The 14,914-nt window shown below is 38.2% G+C and overlaps 1 protein-coding gene across 1 annotated transcript in view; it reads left to right on the top strand.

Annotated features, from left to right (window-relative positions):
• FBXO3 (F-box protein 3) overlaps window positions 1-14,914 on the top strand; it is a 32,374-nt gene that overhangs the window by 7,434 nt on the left and 10,026 nt on the right. Inside the window, exons 4-7 of the mRNA XM_040638933.1 lie at window positions 7,976-8,090; window positions 9,629-9,833; window positions 11,158-11,203; window positions 14,445-14,529. Coding sequence (XP_040494867.1) covers window positions 7,976-8,090; window positions 9,629-9,833; window positions 11,158-11,203; window positions 14,445-14,529 — 451 coding nt within the window. The remainder of the gene's footprint in view (window positions 1-7,975; window positions 8,091-9,628; window positions 9,834-11,157; window positions 11,204-14,444; window positions 14,530-14,914) is intronic.

Genomic DNA, 14,914 nt, shown 5'->3' with positions numbered 1-14,914 from the left:
GCCGGGATTTGAATACAGAGCTGTCACCAGAGCTATGGTCTCAACAATTGAAGGGAGAGAGGACCTATTCTGTTTTTCCAGAGTGCCTTAGGACTCTTAGAGAGCTAGTCTAATATTAGGACATTTAGAATATGAAAATGTAGGGGCGCCTGGGTGGCACAGAGGTTAAAGCGTCTGCCTTCGGCTCAGGGCGTGATCCCGGCATTATGGGATCGAGCCCCACATCAGGCTCCTCCGCTATGAGCCTGCTTCTTCCTCTCCCACTCCCCCTGCTTGTGTTCCCTCTCTCTCTGGCTGTCTCTATCTCTGTCGAATAAATAAATAAAATCTTTAAAAAAAAAAAAAAAGAATATGAAAATGTAGGCATGGTTCCCCTTTTAGGCACAGAGCTACCAAGAAAGGAAGAAACTAAAGATACATAGCAGCTTCTTTTTCTTTCTTCCTCCTTTCCTCCCCCCCTCCATTTGGCATTCCCAGGTTCTCTGCTCACTGTTCTGTATCTGGTAGTTGGAGGTGAGGTTGTCAGAGACTTCCCTGATAGCCCCTGTTTTGCTCCCAGGTGCCAGTTCTCTGGGGGTTTTGCCGTGAGTTGGAACGGGGTAAAACTGTTCGATATCTAGAATGCTGGGGACTTGAGGGATGCGAGGCCTCTGAGTTGCAGGGCTGAGTCAGGAACTAGCTGCCCACCTCAGGGGCCACAGTCGCTGACTCAATCTCAAGGTTAGGGAGATGGCAGAGTTAGAAAGGAAACTTGGAAAGCAAATAGGCATTGGACTTGGGGAAAGTTTTACAGAGTACCTTGGAATTATCTAATGGTATATATCACATGTCTTCGAATTTCATATTTACCTTACGTGTGAACTTTAGAGTTGAAAGGAGCCTTTGAAACCATTTCGACCAAGGGTTGGCAAACTTTTTCTTTAAATGGCCGGATAGTAAATACTTTATCTTTGAGAGAGAGAGATTGTCTCCGTCACAACTGTTCAACTCTCCTGTTATTGTGGGGAAGCAGCCATAGACAATACCTAAACAAATGGGCATGGCAGTATTCCAGGAAAACTTTATTTACAGAAACGGGTGGCAGGCCAGGATTTGATCTGCAGGCTGTAGTTTGCCAATCCCTGATTTATACCAGTTCCCTTGTCTTATGGGTGAAGGAACAGGCTCAGAGAGTTTTAGGTGACTTACACAAGGTCCCGTAACTAGTAAATGAGAGATAGAACTTTAATCTAGGTTTCTTGGCTCCTGGTAACCTCTTCCCTACTTTTTCACAGAACTTTGTTAAGGGGCAAGGAAAGTAAATGAATATTTATTGAGTGCCAGGAAAGCACTTTATTAAGCAGAGGGAGCTTATTTAATCCTCACGATAATTATCTCAAGTAGGTAGTATTATCCCCTATTTTGCAGATGAAACAGGGTTAAAGAGGTGAAATAACTTGCCAGAGGTCACAGAGCTAGTAAGTGGTAGAGCTGAGATTTGAACGTGGTCTGATTGGCTCCCAAGTTCTCCTATAACAGGATGTCCCTCTAAACCTTGATTTTGCTGTATTGTAAACATGGATTTCCTTATATTTTTCTCTTGTTGTTGTTTTACTTTTTTCTGTCCAGCTATCTCTTCAAGAAATTCTTAGTTTCTTAGTGTTATATGTTAAATGTCCAACATGTAGCACTAACCATACCAATATTAATTCTTTCCTCATCGATATCTGGCTCAGGCAGCTATTCAGCTTGTTTTCTTTTGTCCTAAACTTTTTTATTTTTTATTTTTTTTATTTTTTATTTTTATTTTTTTTTTAAGATTTTATTTATTTATTCGACAGAGATAAAGACAGCCAGCGAGAGAGGGAACACAAGCAGGGGGAGTGGGAGAGGAAGAAGCAGGCTCATAGCGGAGGAGCCTGATGTGGGGCTCGATCCCAGAACGCCGGGATCACGCCCTGAGCCGAAGGCAGACGCTTAACTGCTGTGCCACCCAGGCGCCCCTGTCCTAAACTTTTTTATACATAAACTTTTTATTTTGGAGTAATGATAGATTACAGAAAAGTTGCAAAGACGGTACAGAGAGTTCTTGTACACCCCTCACCCAGTTTCAGTTTCCCCTAACATATCTCCCTGTGGGACGTTTGTCAAAGCTGCAGTCTTTATTGGCACATTACTATTAACGAAACCCCAGACTTCGTTTGGATTTCACCACATTTTCCATTAATATCCTTTTTGGATTCCAGAATTCAATCCAGAATACCACATTGCATTTAATTGTCATGTCTCCATAGTGTCTTCTGGTGTGTGGCAGTTTCTCAGTCTTTCCTTGTCTTTCATGATCTTGACAGTTTGAAGGAGTACTCCTCACATATTTTGTAGAATATTCTCTAGTTGGCTTTGTCTGAAGTATTACTTATGATTACATTGGAGTAATGGGTTTTTAGAAAGATTACCACAGAGGTGAAGTGCCCCTCTTATCACCTTATACCTAGGGACACGTGATATTCACATGTATCGTTAGTGATGTTAACTAACATACAGAAATGTGTGTGGGGGCGCCTGGGTGGCTCAGTTGTTAAGCGTCTGCCTTCGGCTCAGGGTGTGATCCCAGGGTCCTGGGATCGAGCCCCACATCAGGCTCCTCCGCTGGGAGTCTGCTTCTTCCTCTCCCACTCCCCCTGCTTGTGTTCCGTCTCTCGCTGGCTGTCTCTCTCTATGTCAAATAAATAAATAAATAAAATCTTTAAAAAAAAAAAAAAGAAAAAGAAAAAAAAAAAGAAATGTGTGTGGATTCTAAGTATACAACTTGATAAATTATTACAACATAAACATGACCGTTGTAACACCCTCCAAGTCAAGAAGTAGAATAATTTTCTGTACCTAGAATCTTCCTTCTTTCTCAGAAGTAACCACTGTCCTGATTGCTAATGCTGCTGAGTAGTTTTCTCTTTTTGAACTTTATCTAATTTGCATGATTAAGTATATATTTTGTGTGAATTTTTTCTATTTTGTTTGTGAGATTCATCTCTGTTGTGTATAGCAGTAGCTTGAAAGTTTACCATTCTATGGGTCGATCATAATTTATAGATTCATTCTACTGTTGATGGATATTGGGTTATTTCTAGTTTTTTGGCTATTATAAATAATGTTGCAAATAATTTTTGATGTACATATGAGCATACTTACATCAGGTAAATATCTAGGATTGAGTTTCCTGGGTTGTAGAGTGTGCTTATATTAAACTTCGAAAGATACTCTTCATTTTCCAAAGTGGTTCTAAAACTTTACATTCCCACCAGCACTTTAATGTTGTCATTCTTTTATTTTTTTTAAAGCCTTTCCAGTGGATATGTAGTGGTGGTTTTAATTTGCATTTCCCTAAGGATATTGAATAATGACAGTTTTATTTCTAGCTTTCCAATCTTCATGTCATTTTTTTTTCCTGCGTTATTGCAGTGGCTAGGGCCTTCAGTACAGTGTTGGATAGAAGTGATTATAATGAGTGTCCTTATCTTTCTGATCACAGAGAAAAAGCTTTCAACATTTCTCCTTTAAAAATGATGCTTTTGATCCTAGTTTGTGGAGAGGATTTTTGTTTTTGTGTTTTAAATGGATACTCGAATTTTTGTCAAGTGACTTCTCAACCTTGTGATTATCACATGATTTTCCTACTTCATTCTTTTAATGTACTGAATTGCATTAATTGATTTTCTGAATATCAAAGCAACTTTGCATTTCTGGAATAAACTTACTTTGGCTGTAATATCCTTTTTGAATGTTGGATTTGATATGCTAGTATTTGATTGGGATTTTTACATCTATGTTCATGAGAAACTTTGGCCTGTAATTTTTCCTTCTTGAAATGTTCTTGTCAGCTTTTGCTATCAAGATGATGCTGGCCTTATAAAACAAGTCAGGAAGTTTTACTTCTTTTTCTGTTCTCTGGAAGAGTTTATGTAAGCTTGGTATTATTTCTTGCTTAAATTATTCGTAGACTGCACCAGTGAAGCCATTCAATCCTGGAGTTTTCATTGTGGGAAGGTTGTAAGTTAAAGATGCATTTTTTTTTTAAGATTTTATTTATTTATTTGACAGAAAGAGACACAGCGAAAGAGGGAACACCAGCAGAGGGAATGGGAGAGGGAGAAGCTGGCTTCCCGCTAACGGGGTTCTATCCCAGGACCCTGGGATCATGACCTGAGCCGAAAGCAGACGCTTAACGACTGAGCCACCCAGGCACCCCAAAGATGAAATTTCTTTATTAGATATAGGACTGTTCAGATTTTTTACTTATTCTTATGTCAGTCTTGGGTATTTTTCTAGGAGATTGTCCACTTCATTTACGTATTCCAATTAATTGCTATAAAGTTTTTTATAATATCCTTTTACCTTTTCAGTGCTTGTTGGATCTGTAGTGATTTCACCTTTCCATTTCTGATATTGTTTGTGCTTTTTCTGTTATTTTTTTATCAGTCTTACTAGGTAGGGGTTAATCTTATTAGCCTTTTCAAAGAACTGGCTTTAGCCTTTGTCAGTTCTTTCTATATTCACTTCTTATTATTTCATTAATTTCTCTGATTCCTTTCTGAGTTTACTGTGGCATTTTCCTTGAGATGATTAAATCATAAAATTTCAGGCTTTCTTGTTTTCTTCAAATACTTTTGCTATAAATTTCCTGCTAAGCATAGCTTTAGCTTCATCTCATAAGTTTTAATATGTTATATTTTCATTAATAGGCAGTTCACAATATTTTCTGATTTCTTTTGATTTCTTCTTTGACCCACAGGTTTATATGGAGATGTATTGCTTGATTTCCAAAATTTGGGTGTTTTTTTTTTTTTTTTTAAATAATTTTCTTAATATAATTTAGTTCTGTTCTGATCAGATAATATGCTCATATGAGTTCAGTCATTCGATATTTGTTGTGATTTGTTCTCTGGTCCAGCATGTAATCTCTCTTGGTAAATGTTCCATATACACTTGAAAAGAATGTATATTTTGCAATTGTTGGATTCAATGCTATGTATATAATAGACAAAAAATGTTAATCTTGTTAAAATCTTTGGCACTCTTACTGATTTTATTTAATTTATTTGTTGTTGTCTGCTTGTTCTTTTAGTTACTGAGAGAGGTATTTTAGAATTTACCAGTGTGGTGGGCAGAATTCTGAGATGTCTCTAAAGATTCCTACCCCTGCTGTACATTCCTGGTATAATAATGGCCTCCCTTTGAATGTGAGTGGTACTGTGGATATAATTGATTTCAGTCCTATTATTAGGTAATAGATGACAAAGGTGAATGGGCTTTGCAGATGTAATTAAGGTCCCAAATTAGTTGAATTTGAGTTAATCGTTAGTCAAAAGGGAAATTATCCTCAACAGGCCTGACCTAATCAGGTGAGCCCTTAAAAACTGGCCCTTCCCGAAGGCAGAGGGATTTGAAGCATAGGTATCTCCTGTTGGCTTTGAGTAAGCAAGCTGGCATGTTGTGATGAGGGCCAGGTGATAGAGAATGGCAGGTAGCCTCTAGATGCTGAGGGCCCCAGTCATGCGACTGCAAGGAAATGAATTTGGACAATGATCAGTGAACTTGGATGAGGACCCCAAGCATATAACCTGAGATAGCAGCCACAGTTGACATGATGATTTCAGCCTGTGGGACCTGAGCAGAGGATCCAATTCAGTCATGCCCAGACTTCTTACCTTCAGAAACTATGGGATAATGAATGCATGTTGTTTGAAGCTGCTAATAGTATAGCAATAGAAAACGAATAACTATGGCTGTGGATATCTCTTTTTTCCATTTTAATTCTGTTTTAAAAAATAAAATTTTGAAGTTGGGTTATTAGGTGCACCTTTTCTGCCATTTCAGAAAGCCTTCCATTACCTCTGATAATGCCGTGTGCCTTAAGGCTTATTTTGTGTGATTTTAGTACAGCCATTTTAACTTTCCTTTGTGTATCTACATCTCTAAGATGGGCCTCTTATACATGATTGTGTTTTTTATCTGGTCTGTCAGTCTTTTAATTATTAGATTATTTCATTTATTTATATTTAATGTAATTACTTATGTATTTGAGTTTAAGTATACTGTGTTCCTGTTTTTTTATTTGTGCTCCTGAGCAAGTGTTCCTTTTTTTCTGTTCTTAATTATCTTTTATTCTTCCTTGTTTATCATTTTTAGTGATTTACCCTAGAGATTAAAGGGTGCATCTCTGACTTAATGAAGTAAATTAGTATTTTTACCACTTCCTGTCAGTAAAAAAACCTTAGAAGACTCTAACTCCAGTTATCACGATACCCCTTGCCTTTCATACTATAGTTTTTGTGATTTTAATTTTGAACATACTTTCTATCCCTGAAAACATTGTTATTTTATATATTCAATTTTATTTTAGATTTACCTCCATTTTTACCTTTTCTCGTTGTTCTTCATTTCTTCCTGCATCTTCATGCTTTCATCTGGGATCATTTTTCTTCTACCTGAAGAATTCCTTATAGTATTTTTTTAAAATGAGGGATTACTACTGCTGAGTTTTTTCAGACTTTGTGTTTTGTTCAAAAATATATTTATTTTATCTACTCTTTTGAAGTATATATTCAGTGGATATAGAATTCTAGTCAACAGGTTTGGTTGGTTTTTTGTTTTTTTTTTACCACTTTGAAGCGATCATTCTTCTGGCTTCTATGGTTTCTGTTGAGAATGTAGCTATTAGTCTTATTGTTGTTCCTTTTAAAGTGACAGTATGGCTTTTCCCCTTCTTTGGCTGCTTTTAAGATTTCTCTTTGTCTTTGATTTTCAGCAGTTTCCCAGTAATGTGCCTAGATAGGATTTTCTTTATTACTGTTCTCCATGGGGTTTATAGTGCTTCTTGAGTCTATGGTTTGATGTTTTCATCAGTTGTGGAAAATTCTGTCCATACTGCTGCTTTAAGTTTGCTCTGCTTCTCAGGCACGGGTCCACTTTCAGAATTGGCAGTTACCTCCAAAACAGGCTTGCTCCAAAGGCTGGGCTCACCTTTCAGTTTCCCTGTTCTTCTGACTGCCTCTCTCTCTGGTTCTCACTGTTTTTGAGGTTCTCCGAAAGCCTTGAAACCAATTTTCTGTTGTTCCGCTTTTCTAGTTCTCAGCAAGAGATTTGCTCCAACCACCAGATAAACTATTACTGAGTAGGAGTGAATCTCTTCTTTTGTTATTTGTAATCACGTCCTGCTTTTTAAAGCTGGAAGCAAGCTGACAAATGTGCAAAATTGTATTTAAGTTAGTGGCTTCCCCACAGTATGAACCTATACCTACCTGTGTCCTATATTTCTCATTAAGAGACAGTGTCAAGGCTCTTGAACAACATCAGTTTAGAGAACTTCTGGAGAGGTTTGTTTTTTGTTTTTTGTTTTAAATAGAGAGTGTGTTTTAAATGTGAGTGTTTAGATTAAGAAAAATGAGGTATACCCTAAAGTTTGCATCGTAATGTGAAATAATTAAAATGGATCTCCCTGCTGCATACCTTTCCGTATTTCACTGAGTGCCAGTGTTTTCCCTGTTTTTATTTTAAGATTATTTATTTATTTATTTGACAGAGAGAGAGACAGCCAGCGAGAGAGAGAACAGAAGCAGGGGGAGTGGGAGAGGAAAAAGCAGGCTCCCAGCAGAGCAGGGAGCCCGATGTGGGGCTCCATCCTGGGACTCTGGGATCACCCCCTGAGCCGAAGGCAGACGCTTAACAACAGCTGAGCCACCCAGGCGCCCCCAGTGTTTTCCCTGTTGAGAGGAAACTGAGGAATTTCCTTCTCAGTGCTTCAAATGTCAGAGCCAAGCCAAAGTGAAATAATGTTGCTCTGATTTCAGTTTATTTCCCTGTATTTCAGCAGTGCAGTTTGGACAGAGTTCACTTGCTCTAAGATTGTTCCACTGGCTAGCAGCAGATTGATTGTGTTTCTCCTTAGATATAAAGCTTATTGTTTCTTCATAATTTGCTTTTTTTTGTGCATTTGCAGAGGGTGCTCGAGAGGAAGACCTAGATGCCGTGGAAGCTCAGATTGGTTGCAAGCTTCCTGATGATTATCGATGTTCGTATCGTATCCACAATGGGCAGAAGCTAGTGGTTCCCGGGTAAGAGTGTTTGGCATTCGGGTTATTTTTAATGACACACGTCATTTCCTAGAATGAAAATAAACAAATACAATTTGTAGTTACTCTTAACAGATTAAAGGAGTATAGGAATTTCCTCTTCTTCCTTGTAAGAATCCAAAGGACAGAATCTATTGCTTGAATTTGATTTTCCCAAAATAAGTATGTCTCATAAAAACAACATTTCTATCAATGCATCCTTATACTCAAAATGAAGTTGAGGTTAGGGTGGGTGCTGTGGTACATAGAGTGGATGTGCGTGAGAGTATATATTAACTAAAACTGTTCAGAACACTTGAGGTCTTTATCCTATTATAGGTCAGGTAAATTGTTTTGGAGAGCTTGATGTAAATTCTGTATGCCATCCATGTAAAAAGCAATTATTTATTCAGGGCTACATACACTAAAGAAAATAATTTTGTCCTATTCAGGCATAGCCTATAATTGAGTGACCTATTTTTAAGAGGAAATAATCATTGTCGAACCTTCTGGCGAAAGCAGACATGCAGTAGGTGTCAAATTCATTCACAGTGTTAAAAGCTATATGCTTTGGGCCTACTCCTTTTGTTCTTTTATGAAATTAAGCTATATCAGAGACGTTGCACTTATGTTCCTAAGAACTTAGGGAGAACTTTGTATTGTTCCTAACGGAACGTGGCGTCTCTTTGTGTGCAAAGAATCATATGAGGCCCTGTTACCATTTTAGATCAGAGTTGAGTGACTACGCGGTGATCATACTGAGATCAGAAGGTCGGGTGCAGAAATCAAATATTGGGCAGTTAGGATGAAATAAGCCTAAATTACTGGCTGTTTTTTTCTAGTCTTTTTTCTCTATTGAACTGAAACTTGACAAAAATTGAAAAATTGTCATATTTCAAGAGCAAATAAGAGAGAACTTTATTAAAAGAGTTGCCCAGAATTGACATGACAAACGGATCATAATTTCTACACAGAGATTTCTATCTACCCACAGTCCAAACAGTGAGACTTAGGATAGGAATCCTATCATCGAGGATTCCTTCCATCAAGGGCCAGTACATCTATTCTCATGAATATGCAGTGAGATCAGTTTAGATCCCAGGCATCCCAAGTTTATGAAAATTTGGGCAAGGTTTAGATTGATTTACGTTGATATTGCCTGAGAGGATAGGATAAGCTAAAAGTTGTATCAAGATAAAGGTATTAGGGTTTTCCCCCTTTCAACTTTAAAGTCGTCACACACGCATATATAGCAAAACACTAGCAAATCAGTATATCACAGCAAGATAGTCTTGAAAGCAATAAAACTATTTTTCTTTTAAGAAGGCTTTTTAGACATTTTAGACATTTTAGACTTTTACTTTAAATCAGAATCTTTCCACTCAGGAGTTTGAATGTAAAGAAATTGCAATGTTTTTGGTGATTGACATGTTAGTCCGTTCTTACAAAGCTGTCGGTAGGAAATTATCATACATCAAAAAGATGAAGCACAGCTGTTTGTTTCGCACTGGAATTGATTAAATTTTTGTCTGTGCTCTCAGATTGTTGGGAAGTATGGCGCTGTCCAATCACTATCGTTCGGAGGATCTGTTAGACGTCGATACAGCCGCCGGAGGCTTCCAGCAGAGACAGGGACTGAAATACTGTCTCCCTTTAACTTTTTGCATACATACTGGTTTGAGTCAGTACATAGCAGTGGAAGCTGCAGAGGGCCGAAACAAAAATGAAGTTTTCTACCAATGTCCAGTAAGTAGGACGTGTGTTTAAGTGCGGCTGTAAGATGTGTTCTGATGAGTGTCCAGGTGTGTGCAGTAGGAGTTTCCAGGGCTGTAGAATGGGTACAGAGCATTATACAATTTGATTTTAGGCCCATGTAATTAAAGGGCTAATATTCGGCCATAATATTCTGACATTATGGAATGCCAAGGAAAATTTTAGCTGTGGACAAACAGTGCAAACCATTGTGCATATAGAGAGAAGGCTGTGATACATGTTAAGGCAATTTAAGTTTAAGAAAAACTAATGCAATTTGTTGAAGTAATTATAATATACATTTCAAACTTAATTTCTAACTTAAAAATTTAGCTTTTGAACATCATTTGACTCAAGTTCTGAGTTTAATAGAAACTTTTTGAACTCTTCATTAGATAGGTGAGTTGTTGAGAAGTGTGGATTCTTTTTTAGAAGGCTTTTGTTATGATTTAAATACGATCACAGAAAGTGTGGTATTTGGTTTCATTCTTATTTCTTCAGTTCTTTGTAATTTCTCAGATCTTCTGGCTTCATTTTTGCCAAACTATGGACTTTTAACTTAAAAGAAGAATTTAAAATAGAAAATTATAGGGGCGCCAGGGTAGCTTAGTCGTAGGGCATCTGCCTTTGGCCCAGGGCCTGATCCCAGGGAGCCTGCTTCTTCCTCTCCCACTCCCTCTGCTTGTGTTCCCTCTCTCGCTGGCTGTCTCTCTCTGTGTGTCAAATAAATAAATAAAATCTTTAAAAAAATAAAAAAAATAAAAAATAGAAAATTATAGATACCTGAGACATGTGACTCCATATAACATTGACAGTATTTAAAGAGCTTTCATAGTTTTATTTCTTTCCTAAATATTTTCATGTATCATCTCATTTTTGACTTGTTACCTCTGTATGTTGTAGGATGATGGCTTGGTCCCTCCATTTACTGACACCAGTAACCAATCTAGAACTAACTGTTCAGGTCTCTTGACTCTGAATCTAAAGCCCTTTCTTCATAGGCTGTATATCTTCTTACCTTAACTTCCTAACTTAAAGGATAATTTTTTAGTTTGCTGTAACAGTCATGGCAGTACATAAGCATTTTAACTGTTATTGAGAAGTGCCTGGCACTCTTCTAAGGACTTTCGAGAAAGGACCTAAATATAGAAATCGTAAGAGCAGGGACTGAAAAGTATGAGTAACGTCTGATGTTGGTTAGAGCACTTGTTATTTTTATCTATTGTGGCTTGTCTCCAGGGAAAGATACAGATAATGAACAATGAGAAATTAAGTAAAATGTCATTTTCTCAATTATAATGTTCTTTTTCTCACCTAGGACCAAATGGCTCGGAATCCAGCCGCTATTGACATGTTTATCATAGGTAGGTGTAAAAATAGTCTTCCGTTTCCTTCTTCTTCCTGCTCAAAGAAACGAAGTTGGTAAAAACTTTGCAGTTACTTGATCAGCTGGCAGTTTATACTTGGCTTTCTTAAAGCTTTCTGGTTTATAAAGTACTTTATCTAGGCTCTCATTCGAAGAGCCCTTGTACTTTGTGTGAATTTGTTTTCTATTTGGAGAAAAGCCATACTCTATATAATCTTGTGCTCTTGGGACTCTGCTGTAGAACAGGGAAATGAATAGAATTGCTACGAGTATGTATGTAGTTACCTTACGCATGCATGCATTTTCCATCAAACGTGTTAATACATAATTGGAAACAGATAGATAAAACAACTTTATACCTATGCAGTTTGTGGTGCCAATTATGGTAAAATACTGATAAATCACACTAGAGATCTCAGAACAGCAGTCCTCAGAGGCTAGTATAAACTGGGTTCCATAGACTCTTTGGCACAGCTACTTTTTCTTGGCCTTCAAAGGTATTTCTCATAGGATTTTGAGAACAATCGGTTTGTATGCAATTGCAGCTCACCCCTTTGCTGTTCATCCAGTCCTGTTTTGCTTAGATTTTGCTCAAGAGATGCTTCCTGACTATGCATTCTGTTTTTCAAAGGCACACTTTAAACATCCCTATATATTAATAGTAAAGGGGCCTTGTAGGCGGGGGTGTCTGCATTTAATTGTATCTCCTAATTGGAACCTTGAACAGAATATTAGTCTCCATTCGTTCCATACTCTGACACGTTCCAAGTTTATGGTATATTTCACAATATCGGGAAGCTCTCCCTACGTAGTGCGTTATAAAAAGCTGTTTAACGTAGCCTCTAGCTTTTAGCTCCCCGATTCGTGTTGGTCTATGGTTTCCAAATTAAGTGCCCCCTGGGGGTTATGGCCCTGCTTACTGCCCTCTTTGGCATCTTTGCACATGCCTTCAGAGATGATCACCATGGCTCTAGAACAGTGGTGCTACTCGTTTACAAACTAAAGGCTCCTTGAGCTCTAAGGTAAGTGCCAGCTAAGCTCTGTGAGTTTCTCACTCTTGCTTTGGTGCTGGTCTCTGATGGTGTGGAAGGCCCCGCCACTACAGCAGAGTACTAAGATCTGAGTACTGTGCTGGTAGCTGGGGTTTCTCCTGGAATAAGAGCAAAGCAAAAGATTTGAGAATGTGCTGAGGGAGGAGAGATGAGATGGGATGTTAGTGCTGGGAGGAGAGACAAGAAAGCGGCTTCCTTTAAGCTGCCTTGATAAAACCCCAGTGCTACCAAAGAGATGCGAAGATATAGGCTTACTTGAAAAGGTAAACTACCTTGGAATGTATAAAAATACATCTTGATTCAACTAAGTTTGACACTCTTGGAATTTTTGGTAAAACACAAGGTGGATGGGGCGCCTGGGTGGCTCGGTCGTTAAGCGTCTGCCTTTGGCTCAGGGCGTGATCCCAGGGTCCTGGGATCGAGCCCCGCACCAGGCTCCCTGCTCTGCTGGGGAAACCTGCTTCTTCCTCTCCCACTCCCCCTGCTTGTGTTCCCTCTCTCGCTGGCTGTCTCTCTCTGTCAAATAAATAAATAAAATCTTAAAAAAAACAAACAGAAAAACCACACACACACACAAGATGGAATCTCCTGGTGTTCAGTGAATTATTAATAGATATTTCAAAAAAACTAGACTCTGTGTTCAGGTAAGTTGAGTGGTGAAGACCGCATAGAATAGACTGTCCTCATTTTAAAGAACACACCTGGGTGTGTATTACTATAAATTAAGGTACCTTAAAACATATCATGCCAATTTCATTTTTATGTAGACCATGAAAAATTGGTGTTTTTTTACTGTAACATTTTATTCCATGAAATATACAAAATGATGTTTTAAACTTTATAGGGAAATCACTAGTTCTAAAAACGAAATTATAGCTTCAATGAATTTTAATGACGTTATTCATATGCCTCCTTAGTATCTTGTTCAGAGGGCTTCGATGGTAGGTGATCATTTAAATAGAACATTCAGTAATTAAAGGGTTAGAATTGGCCATTCATTAGTGGATGTTGAGAAAAGAGCCAACTATTATAGCTTACCTTTTCTCAATTGATGCCTTTAGAATTTTAAAGCTATAAACCCTGAGACCCAAGCTTAAACTGTATCTTTCTTTTATTCCCTAAATAGAGTAGTAAGTAAATACTATAAGTTTAGCTCCGATGTTCAGCATGGCAGAGTGTGAGAACTGTCTTAATAGAAACAAGATTACAGAGAAATTCATTGAATAACATTGATTCAGGGACTAATATTGCTGGGCACTGAGATGTATTAGTAATAGATGTGGGGGTCTGAGAAAGTTACGTTGTATTACATAGAAGGGGCAAACATAATTCATGTAAATACTTGTCATTGATCCGCTCACTAGATCATGGATGTGTGGTCTGGTCTGGACTGGACTTTGAGCTGGTCACTGGGAATATGGAGGACCACTATGCATCGGAATCTCTAGTGGTACAGCTAGACTACTTTGGGATTGGTCTGATGCCCAGAACTGTACAGTGCCATACCCCTGTTAGATGCCTGGGCTGAGCCTGGCTTCTGCCAGAAGTTTGTGCATGAGTCAGGAGGTACCTGGGCCAAAGGTATATACCTTGATCGTCTGAGGGTTGGTGCTGATATTTTTCCTGTAGTTTCTTCCTAGACATAGCTGTATCTCTATTTTCTCTGTTCCATATGCTCTAGAAATTATAGACAGAAGAAGGCTTTTCATTCTTGTACCAACACAAGATAAAGTTTAAAAATCTGTTATTTAATTGTAAGTGTAAAAAGTAGTTTGAGGGGCGCCTGGGTGGCACAGCGGTTAAGCGTCTGCCTTCGGCTGAGGGCGTGATCCCGGCGTTATGAGATCGAGCCCCACATCAGGCTTCTCTGCTATGAGCCTGCTTCTTCCTCTCCCACTCCCCCTGCTTGTGTTCCCTCTCTCGCTGGCTGTCTCTATCTCTGTCAAATAAATAAATAAAATCTTTAAAAAAAAAAAACAGTAGTTTGAAGGTAGATGGAGGGTTCCCTAGCAAGGCAGGTGGGAATGAGATGGATAGAATTGAGAATAGAAATTGACCTGATAATGGACTAGTACAATTGTAAGTGTTTCTAGTTTTGAACTCATATCTTAAGCATAGAGAAATTACCATTGTTTCCAATATAGATTTTACAAAAATTATTTGTCCTTTTCCTCCCCTGGTTTATAGGTGCTACTTTTACTGACTGGTTTACTTCTTATGTCAACAACGTTGTATCGGGTGGCTTCCCAATCATCAGAGACCAAATTTTCAGGTATTTCACTCAGGACTTTTTGAATTAAAATGATTGTAAGTCAGAAAAAAACCATTAGTTACACATCTTGAGATGAAGTTTCAAAAGAAGGCAAATAACAGGAACCTCTCGTTATCTTAAATGCCACTGTGTTATTCCCACTTTAAAGCCACATTCAAATACTTGAATAGCCGGTATTTTTCTTATCTTGAAGGATCCAGAGGAAAAACTGGTTTTGATTTCGAAGTTACGGCTTTATGGTACAGTTTCTTTTTATACATAGTTTCTTTTGTGGGGGGGGACGACAGGCTGTTTGCCAGTTAATGGATTTATCATGGATAGCAAGTCAGTAACTGTGAACTCTTGGCAGATATTATTTATCATCTGTAAATGAAACATCCTGGTA

This window comes from Ursus maritimus, unplaced genomic scaffold (genome assembly GCF_017311325.1).
Source record: "Ursus maritimus isolate PB19 unplaced genomic scaffold, ASM1731132v1 scaffold_23, whole genome shotgun sequence".
Classification (NCBI taxonomy): Eukaryota; Metazoa; Chordata; class Mammalia; order Carnivora; family Ursidae; genus Ursus; species Ursus maritimus.
This window is presented reverse-complemented; position numbering and strand designations above follow the sequence as displayed.